The sequence below is a fragment of the Phalaenopsis equestris genome, unplaced genomic scaffold, assembly GCF_001263595.1.
Source record: "Phalaenopsis equestris unplaced genomic scaffold, ASM126359v1 Scaffold000531, whole genome shotgun sequence".
Lineage (NCBI taxonomy): Eukaryota > Viridiplantae > Streptophyta > Magnoliopsida > Asparagales > Orchidaceae > Phalaenopsis > Phalaenopsis equestris.
In genome coordinates this window covers 182,069-192,818 of record NW_018164971.1, presented here as the reverse complement: position 1 = coordinate 192,818, position 10,750 = coordinate 182,069, and the positions used below count along the sequence as shown (strand labels likewise).

The window sequence follows — 10,750 nt, the reverse complement described above, 5'->3', positions numbered from 1 at the left end:
GATGAATACATAAAAATTGAGAACGGAGGCTATCATATATCCGCAAAAGCCTTAAGGATCGTATGGGGCAATGATAACCGTTTCTGGGAATGGATTAAGCTATCAAAAGAAGACTCTTGGTATACATATAATTTCAATTCTGCATGAAATACACATTTTTTAAAAGATACATTTACATATATACCACACAATTCTTACATATCTACATACCCTATCCCCCATACTTTCATATTTACATTCATAACACTCAAAACCCTTAACATCAATATAATCACTTCTACCAACTTTTTAAATTTCACATGCAGCTTTCCATGCATGTTATATATGCAAATCCATAAGAATTGAAGTATAATTATGCAAATGACGACAGCTTTGAGATTGGTGCGGAGCTGATTCAAGTGAACTGGATGGAGGTAACCGGTTCCCTAAACTTGGAGAAATTTCAGCTCGATCCACTGAAGACTTATGAAATAATTTACGTAATAAAGTTCAAAATTGACGCATTTGGCTGGCGTTCTTCTCCCATCACATTTGAGCTCTCCACCTCCGAAGGAAAGAGCAGCAGAAACGAAGTATATTTGGAGAAGCACATAAAGGAGGACATAAACTGGAATGAGATCTGTGGAGCAGAGTTCAGCTTAGCTTCTTCAGAAATGAGGGGGAAGAAGATTGAGTTTGGGATGAAGGAGGTGAAGACTGAGTGGTGGAAGGGAGGAATAGTTCTGGAAGGAGTGAGGATTAGGCCTAAGATTATTGCTAAATGATGATTAATTTATGATTAACTTATGATTAGTGTGTTGTTTTACTGTAAGTTTTTTGCTGTAATTTTTTTGGTGATGTGTGTGAGTTTGTGGGCTTGGTCTGGCTAGCTGTTTGATTATGATATGTAGTGTGTTGTGCTTTGTTATAATATGTTGAGTTTATTTATTTATTTATTGGGCATGGATAGATATAGATAATCCACATTCTTAAATTTCACCTCTATTCATAAATTTATAGACTTTGATCATAATACATAGTTAACCATACAAAGACAATATAATAAAACATAGATGACAATACACGACATTGTGACATATCTTGTAATTCTATAAAACTTGAGCTGTCGAATAGACACGCTGCCAATTTTGTTAATTGAACATATTCAATATTAGGACATCATAATTGAGCAGTTTATTTTTTCAAGAAAGATGAGCCGAAAGAGCAACATGTAAGATCGAATCAACAATCTCACGGTGGGAAATAATACCCTCAATTACTATGTTGTGAATAAATGCACAGTTTAATATTTATTTGACTAACACTATTGATGTATTGACAAATAGTACAACCATTTTGCCTTGTTCTATGAGTAAATACTTGATTGTCTAAGAACCCGACATAGTAATAGAACATATTCATAATTACTCAGATATTTCTGTTTATTTGTTTAGAATTAATTCCTTCTTTTTTATATTTATATACCATTCTAATCTATTAAACCCATATTTATGTACAACCACATATGCTACCTCTTGCAGAATGTAAGTACTTAGTAGAATAGTATTGTATACCAATAGCACAAAAAAAGGCATTTACATACATGCAACACAATTCCTATGCATTTACATATCAACACCTAAACTCTGCATTTTTAATTTTATGCCCCACAAATATACATATATTTTTCAAAAAGGAATGGCCGGAGACGATCATACAAGCCCCGACTATCCCTCGTGCGCCTAAGAATTCGAGTACCACACTCTACATTCGGTGAGAATCGAATCCCAGATTAGAGGAGACTTACAACTAACAAGCAGAGGTCTGGCCAACTGATCTGAGTATGCGGCACATATATGTATATATATATATATATATATATATATATATAGTGAAGTTTAGATGATAGATATGTAAATACATAAGAATTGGGTGGCATATATGTAGCTAAATGCCAGTAATTATACATCCCTATTAATGCATCGAAATTCACCCTATCAAACCCCACTAAAAAGTTTATATTAAGTCTTTAAGATGTCAAAATGTATTAGATTTATTTTGTAATATAGCTTTTTAATATATTTTTCATCGATTATTTAATTCAATGGCAGAATAAGTTTAATATTCATCTAAAAAATTCAATCAATATATTCCAAGACACTTTTTTCTTTCTCAAAATTGAATGTCAAGCTCATTCTAAATGCCAGAATCATTTCTCAAACCTGGAACAAACAAAAGCGAGCAGAAGATCCACAACAGAAAGCATAATAATAGTAAATTTATAATTTAGTAAATAAATGCCCATTTCATAAACGAATTGGAGTTTCTACAATTAATAAAAATGATATTTTACCTTTCTAACCTAATCACACCCAGGAATTAATTTAGCTTTCTACCACTATACTGATCATTCCCTAACGTTGTGCATAGACTAACATTTATCCCTTCTAAGGCTGTAGAGTAGATTCTCTATGTTTTCTATCTTTTTCTTATCTGCTGATTATCTAATTAGTAAAGGAATTTATAAACCTGGAACGATTTGAAGAGCGATTATCAACTGCAAGGTACCGACTTTGGGCTCGTCGGAGTCCGATGAATAACGAAATGATCAACAATCCTCACGGATTTGATCGGATCGACGGACGAAGCCGCCTTCCATTTGCTGGGGAATTTCCTCAAGTAGCTCAGCTGGAGTGGTGGTTTTGGTTCAGCATCCCAATCTGGATCCAGCTGCCACTCTTTCGGCACCTGACAAAAAATTTAGCGCAAATGAAATCTTAGTTTGCAAAAGCAAAAGGCTCGGTGAAGACAGACAAATTCAAAATTAGTTTGGGGCATTTACGTGCATACCACCCAACCACCCAAATCTCACATATCACATCAAAAATTCAAAATTGCTGACATCTTAACTTTTAAAAAGTGAAATACATCTTCTCATAAATAGGTAAAGTGGTATAAATGTAAAAATTGAAGTTTAGGTGCTAGTATGCAAATATATAAGAATTGAGTGATACATATGTAAATCTTCCAATAATCGAATGTCAGGGGTGAAGTCAAAATGAGGTAGATTCCGAAAAAATTTTTGTGACTTTTACATACATACCATCCATTTCTAATGTATTTATATATCAAACACCTACACTTTACTTTTTTACATTTCTACGGCCTAAATCCTTCACATCATAACAAAACTACCACCATTTTAACTTTTTAAAAATGAAATACACCTTTCATGCATACTTAAAGTAGCATAAATGTATAAATTGAAGTATAGGCATTGGATATGTAAATACATAAGAATGGTGTGATATGTATGTAAATCTTCCAAAATTTTGTGCCTATGTCATCAGCTTATCAAAATAAAAAGCAATAATTGTTACCTTATCCACAGCAAGGGTGAAGACTTCTAGGTCACCACTTTTCGTTATATGGAAACGGGTAAAAGCTTTGTAATTTGCGATGCGAAGGGATGAGAAGGCTTCATCAAAATGAATGTGGAACCAATTGATACAGATGTACAGATAACATCCAAATATCAGTGACACAACCGGAGTTGATAGGACCCAGAAATAAAGAAAAGTAGAAGCATAATAAATGACAGATGCCCCCCTGGAAAGAGACTGCATTCCTTTCTTGCAAATTGTTTTTCTGGAGACAGCCATAACCTGCAAAAGAAAAAAAAAATGGGAGAAGAGAGCAATGAAAAAGTAAGAGAGGAGCGCAGGTCAATTATGGAATGTCGAAGGCCACCTCTGGAATGTCGAAGGCGGACATTAGGTACTTTATGCATGCAGGATAGAGTCCGAATGTCCACTTTTCCATGCGAGCACGTAGTCCGGTTGGATCGGGAAAGTGCTCGCTTTCCATGGATCGATACCAATCATAGAGTGTGTGGTAACCTGAGAAGTTATTGTTTTTAAATTATGTTTAACAATTAAATTTACACTGCTGTGTGTAGACAGGAAGTACTGTAATCTGGTAACTGGAGATTTGGCGAAGAAGAAATTTAACAAAAAAAATAGATACATATTACTTTTCATACAACATAAGTCTTTATCCCACTAAGTGTGGTAGGATACGTGAATCATTTTTCTCTGTTGTGTCCTATTGACTGTCATTTTTCATTTAATTCCAATAAATTAAGATCATTATTTAGATGACATGCAAAAGTCCTTTTAGGCCTACCTCTACCTTTTTTAACATCACTCAAATCTAAAACAGCTACTCCCTTAATCGAGTTATCAGTGGTCGAGGATTAATATGACCAAACTATCTAAGATGACTCTCTCCAATGTTGTATGCCACTAGAGCTACACCAACCCTTTTACGGATATATTCGTTTCACATTTTGCCTATAAGTGTAAAACCACTCATCCACCTAAGCATTCTCATCTCTGCAAATCAACTTACTTTTATGCTTCTCAACATTCTGCGCCATAAAGTATAGTAGGTCTCTGCTACACCGGCCCTTAAGGGCAATCTTTTATGTGCCTAAGGGCAATTTTGTCTTTATTAGCTTAAGAGCAATTTAATTATTTGTCATTTATTATTATTTAGTAAAATATGACTAATATGTTTAGGGTTATGGTGATGCAAAAGATTGTCATATTAAATATTATGGTTATAATTTGGGAAAGACTTCCTACCTCTCAAATTGTAGGATTTGGGAGATATCGCCCACCTCTTGATTTGTAGATGCTTATATTTATGTATTCGTAATGTATTGTTTTGATTTTGGAGTATTCGTGAAATAGAATGTTTGCCCAAATTTCTATGGAAAATCGTGTCAAGTCGAATCAGTCTCAACACCATCTTATAAAATTTTACTTTAAGTATAAGTGGCATTTTTCTATCACATAATAGTCCTGATGCATTCCTCTATTTCAACCATCCAACTTGAATTCCACTAATAAGATCTTCATCTATATCATCATCACCTTGAACAATAAACTGATATGTCTAAAACATTCACTCCTTTTAATGACTTGATCACCCATTATTACAACCCCACCACTAGATCTACTACTAAAATTATATTCTATGTATTCAATTTTAGATCTACTCAAACTAAAGCCTTTAGACTATAAAATTGACTTCTATAATTCAAGTTTTTCCTGAACTCTTTCTCTTGTCTTATCCACAAGAAGAATATCATCAACGATCAATAAACACCAAGGTACATCCTCCTGTACTTGTCCAGTAAAAACATCCATAACTAAAGAAAAAGATGTGGGCTTAAAGTAGAATCCTGATGTAATCCAACTGAAATTAGAAAATACTTGGTCAATCCTCCCCCTATTCAAACAAAACTAAAAACTCCAATATTTATGTATGTATGTATGTATGTATGTATGTATGTATCTATAATTTTTTTTCCACAAAGAATGGTTGGAGGCTATGATACGAGCCCCCAACCATCCTCAATCCCGCACTGCAAGACAAATACACTCAAGCGGAATTAAACCCATGATCCCCCAAAAAGTCACGGCGAGTGGGTGCCCCATGATCCCCCAAAAAGTCACGCGCGCGCGCGTGACACACACACACACACACATATATATATATATATACAAACATACATATATAATGACTTGAATATAGATCATATCAACATCTTTCTTTTCTATAACTCACCAAAATACTCTTAGAATCTTATAGTAAGATTTTTCTAAAAAAAACAAATCATATGTAGATTCTCTTTATTTTTACTTCTCCATCAAAGAGCTCAATAAACGTATAGCTTCCATAGTAAACTTGACCAATGTAAATCTAAACTAATTTTGAGAAATTTTTGTATCATATAACCTATGTTCAATTACTCTCCCATAATTTTATATATGACACATTAACTTAATTCTTCTATAATTTTCATACTTATAGACATCCACTTTATTCTTAAAAATATAAAACAAAAGCCTATCCCCCACTCCTCAGTCATCTTTTAGTTTTTAAAATAATATTAAAAATTTTAGTAAGTCAAGAAATTCTCAAATCTCCTTAATATTTTCACACTTCTATTAGAATATCATGAGTTACTGGTGATTTTATTTCTTTAAAGTTTTATCAACTTTTGTTGTATTAATATGACGGTAAAATTAAAAAGTCTTACTATTATTAACAATATTAAGATCATTTAAGCTAATCGTATTTTCAAAATCTTTATTGAAAAGTTTATCAAAATATCTCACCCACCTTTATTGAATATCCTCATCTAAGAAAAATATTTTTTAAATTTCATCATTAAAAAGCTTTACAGAACTAAATCATTACTTTTATTATCTCTTCGTTTGGCCACTTTATAAAAATATCTTTCATTCCTTTTAGTATTTAATCTACTATAATGATCACTAAAAGTATAATTTTTAGCATCACAGATTGTTTTCTTAGACTTCCCATGACCACCTTTTTTTTAGTTCTTAAGCATTTAAAATTAAACCAACTTTTATAACAAATTTTTTTATATTTTATATTTTCTTGCACTTATTATTCCACTATCAGCTATTTTTATTTATACGAATTTTTCCCTTCACCTTTCCGAGTACATCTTTTGCAAATTGCATAATATCGTTTGTCACTTTATCTCACATATCATTAACTTCTTCATGAACATCTAAAATCTTAAGATCTTAAAGTTTACCAACAAAAATAATTGTATTTGTCTTATAAATGTCCTCACCTAATTCTATGATAATATTTTGTTGTATTTTTCATCTTCCATCTCTTCATTTTAAAATCCAAAATCAATAATTTATGTTGTACACTTAAATTTTTACTTAAAATAACCTTAAAATTTTTACACTCTCGACGATTTATTTTTTTCGTAAGAAAAAAATTAATTTGTGTTTTATTAGATCTATCCTTATAAATGATAATATACTCATAAATTTTCTTAAAGAAAGTATTAACAATAAAAAATCATAAGCTAAAACAACACCAAATATGATTCAAACTTCTTTATTAGTCACTCTAAAACTCTAGCCACCATGAATATTTTTAAAATCTTCTACCATTCTACCAATATGCTTATATAAATTTTCTCCAATAAAATTTTTTTCTTCAAAAGATATCTTTTGTATTAATTTTTTTAGGTCATTCCATTTTTTTTAACATATATCTAAATAAACTTGAGAAGTATAAGCCCTTATAACAATAAAAAACTTAGTATCAATAACAATCATTAGAGTTATAATTATATCTCTAATTCTATTAATTTTTATAGTATTATCTTTCAAACTCTTATCTATAATTACACCTACATCATTTCTAGTACGACTCTTGCCTAAATACCAAAATTTAAAATATAAGTTATTAATTTCCTCAATTTTTTCTCCATCTCATTTAGTTTCATGAATGTATAAGATATTTATCTTCCTATGAATCATGATATCTACTAAATATTTATAGTTATTTTCTATTATTTTGTTTGTTCGGTATTTTTTCTTTTATTTCATATCATAAAGTTTGTTAGAACTTTCCCTCTTTAATCTACTAACTGGGTTCTATCTCATTATATAAACTTAACTTCACTCCACCCTTTGGAATAAAAAACTTAACTTCTTCACGTGTACTTAAGATGTCCATGTTTACCATTTATAAGAAAGGATGGGTTCGAAGACCATCATCATAATGATATTGTCAAACTCTAAAATTGGACCTATGCTAGCAAGCCCCAACTTCCATTTACATATCAAAAGTTTTGAAGAAATAACTCCAGTTTAACTTTTCATTTTACTATGGGTTCCACAAGATAAGAACCACTCTATGAATGATTGTTAATTTGTATGTCGTGTTGGCTCAAAATTCACTCGTTAACTCATAGTTGAATAAAATCTATAAGCTAGATTGAAATCAAACCCATTCCAACCACAAGCCAAACTCAAGCCATCTAGGATTTGATTGAGATGACCAAAGTCGACGATAGATGAATGTGCTCTCACCCCTAATGAGAAATGTGCTAAAATAAGCATAAGGTTATAAAACTAAATAAAGTTTAAAAGCTAATAAATTGAGAAATAATATAATAATAATTAATTATATCATATGCAATCCTAGTAAGTATAATATTAACAATTATTACAATAAAGCGAAACTCAAGTGCAATAATTTTCAGTATCTTTGATCAATTATTCATAATATAAGGAATATAGACGAGAATATAACTTATATAAAGTTAGGAGGACGGGAGGGTTAAAATAGAGATGTGCCTTCATAGCAATTATGTCATGAAATACTACAAACTATGTAATGAAATAATTTTATTAAAAATAAAAAAAAATAAAAATCGCAATTAGATCAACTATGTTATATGAATAACATTGTGGCAATAAGAAAGTTATTGATAGTTAAGGTGAGCATGATAAGAATAAGAATATTAACATCGACATATGGAAAAACCAGAAAGAGTATATCTACAGATGATTATACTCAAGAAATCGAATTGAAGATAAAGTAGTTATAAATAGATTTAGGAAATTTGCATATATATACAGGATATTAAAAAAATACTCTCATTAGATTGGAATATATAAACAGTTTTAAAGAACAGATATACCTAAGGCAAAATTGGTAAAAGTTGTTCAAAAACCAACTCAAATGAATGAAAAATAAGGATTCATGACACCAACTTAAATAATTAGGATAAATAATACCAATAATGATGAAAAGATATTTTTTCACATGCCCCCTATTTCTAACAAACCTGAAACACTTAAACTTTTGTTTCAAGTGAAATTATCATGCTTGTAGCATCATAAAATGCTTGGAGTCTTTTACTCTAGTTCTATGTACCTTTCACTTTCTCATAGAGCTAATCTGAAGCTAACCAAAAGAAATCATAGTTGATAATGAAAAATCAAAGTAAAAAAAAATGCATAAATAAAATTGAAACAAAAACAGCATATGCACACAGGCCAATAAATAAATCCCAAACTAGAGCTTTGCATTAAAATTAAGTTCATAATTAGTAGAAGCATTCACAAATCTCACAGCAAAAAAGCAAAATAAAACTTGGTTGGCCACTTCACTAGTGAATTTTGTGAGTTTTGAATAATTGCGTTTTCTCGCTTGAATACATAGATAATTCAATTATAAATAGGTGAGTACAAGAGAAACAAAAAGAGGAAAAAAATCTTCCTACAATAAAGTAATACCTATAATTATGGAATAAATATAAATACCAATAATTAAGGAATTACCCTTTTTATATTATGACTTAAATATAGCAAGTAATAGATAAAATTAAAGTAAATAATAATGAGGAGTGTAATTCCACACTCCCCCTCAAGGTGGGTTGTACAGATTGTACATGCCCAACTTGTTGGTTAGCTCATTAAAATTGAACTTAGGGAGAGCCTTCGTGAGAATGTCTGCAGTTTGGTCTCTAGAAAGAGTATAGACCAATTCAATGATTCAATTGTCCACCTTCTCCGACATGAAGTTCCGATCAATCTCAATGTGTTTCGTTCGGTCATGATGAACAGGATTCTTTGCGATACTGATTGCAGCTTGATTGCCACAGAACATCTTGATAGAATTTTCTCCCATAATTCCAAGCTCCTTGAGAAATTTTTTGATCCACATTCCTTCACAGATACCAAGTGTCAGTGCTCTGTATTCTGCTTCTGCACTACTCCGAGATACCACCGATTGCTTCTTGCTTCTCCATGTCACTAGATTACCGCATACATAAGAGCAATACCCAGAGGTTGATCGTCGGGTGAGTATATCTCCTGTCCAATCAGCATCAGTAAAAACTTCTACCTTTTGACTATCATTCCTTTTGAATAATAATCTTTTCCTAGGTGTCATCTTTAAGTATCTAAGATACGGTTGACAGCTCCCATATGTTCCTCAGTATGACAGTTCATGAATTGACTTACTATACTTACTGAAAAACTTATGTCTGGTCTGGTGTGGGACAAGTAAAAAAGTCTTCCAAAAAGCCGCTGATATCTTCCTTTGTCGACAGGTAAACTATCATTCTCCGTTCCAATTTTTTTATACGGGTCTATTGGTGTATCTATTGTGGTTTGCATCCAAGCATACCAGCATACCCGTTTCTTTCAATAGGTCCAATGTGTACTTCCTTTGAGTTACGGCTATCCCCATTTTGGGTCTTGCAACTTCCATTCCCAAGAAGAACTTCAAGTCTCTGAGGTCCTTGATTTCGAATTCATGGGCTAGAAATTTCTTCAGTTTTGTCAATTCTTCAGTGTGGTCACCTATAAGAATGATGTCATCAACATATACAATAAGTACAACAATCTTCTTCTCGGATCTTCTTCTCTGATCTTTTTGTGAACATTGTATGATCAGCCTGACTTTGAGTATAACCGCACTAGATTACTGAATTGGTGAATCAGGTAAACCAAGCACGGGGAGATTGTTTGAGACCATAAAGAGATTTTTGGAGCTTGCATACTTTGCCGCTAGGGAAGGACCCTTCAAGACCAGGCGGTAAATCCATGTATACATCCTCTTCAAGATCTTCATTAAGGAATGCATTTTTGATATCAGGTTGCATAAGGGGCCAGTCTCGGTTTTCTGCAATGGAGAGTAGGATTCTAATGGAGTTCAGTTTGACTACTGGGGCAAATGTCTCTTGGTAGTCAATTCCGTATGACTGAGTATAACCTTTTGCAACCAATCGGGCTTTTAACTGATCTATGCTTTCGTCTGTCTTACATTTGATTGTAATTGATTGTAAACATCCTACTGGTCTTGTATCCTTGGGCAAATCAGACACAATCCACAATCCAAACTTTTTTCTTTG

At 32.0% G+C, this 10,750-nt stretch overlaps 2 protein-coding genes across 2 annotated transcripts in view; one reads left to right on the top strand and one right to left on the bottom strand.

Annotated features, from left to right (window-relative positions):
- Nucleotides 1-931, top strand: LOC110028812 (protein PHLOEM PROTEIN 2-LIKE A2-like; the record flags this gene model as incomplete). The annotated part of the gene is given in 2 exon segments (XM_020730810.1): nt 1-119; nt 371-931. Coding segments are annotated over 2 exon segments (513 nt in total), but the record flags the coding sequence as incomplete, so codon positions are not given.
- A 1,327-nt stretch (nt 932-2,258) lies between these two features.
- The window catches only part of LOC110028775, a 43,721-nt gene continuing 35,229 nt past the window's right edge, over nt 2,259-10,750 (bottom strand). Inside the window, exons 15-17 of the mRNA XM_020730761.1 lie at nt 3,730-3,878; nt 3,360-3,644; nt 2,259-2,727 (exon numbers count right to left, since the gene is read on the bottom strand). Of these exons, the coding sequence (XP_020586420.1) occupies nt 2,533-2,727; nt 3,360-3,644; nt 3,730-3,878 (629 nt within the window). The 3' untranslated portion in view covers nt 2,259-2,532. The remainder of the gene's footprint in view (nt 2,728-3,359; nt 3,645-3,729; nt 3,879-10,750) is intronic.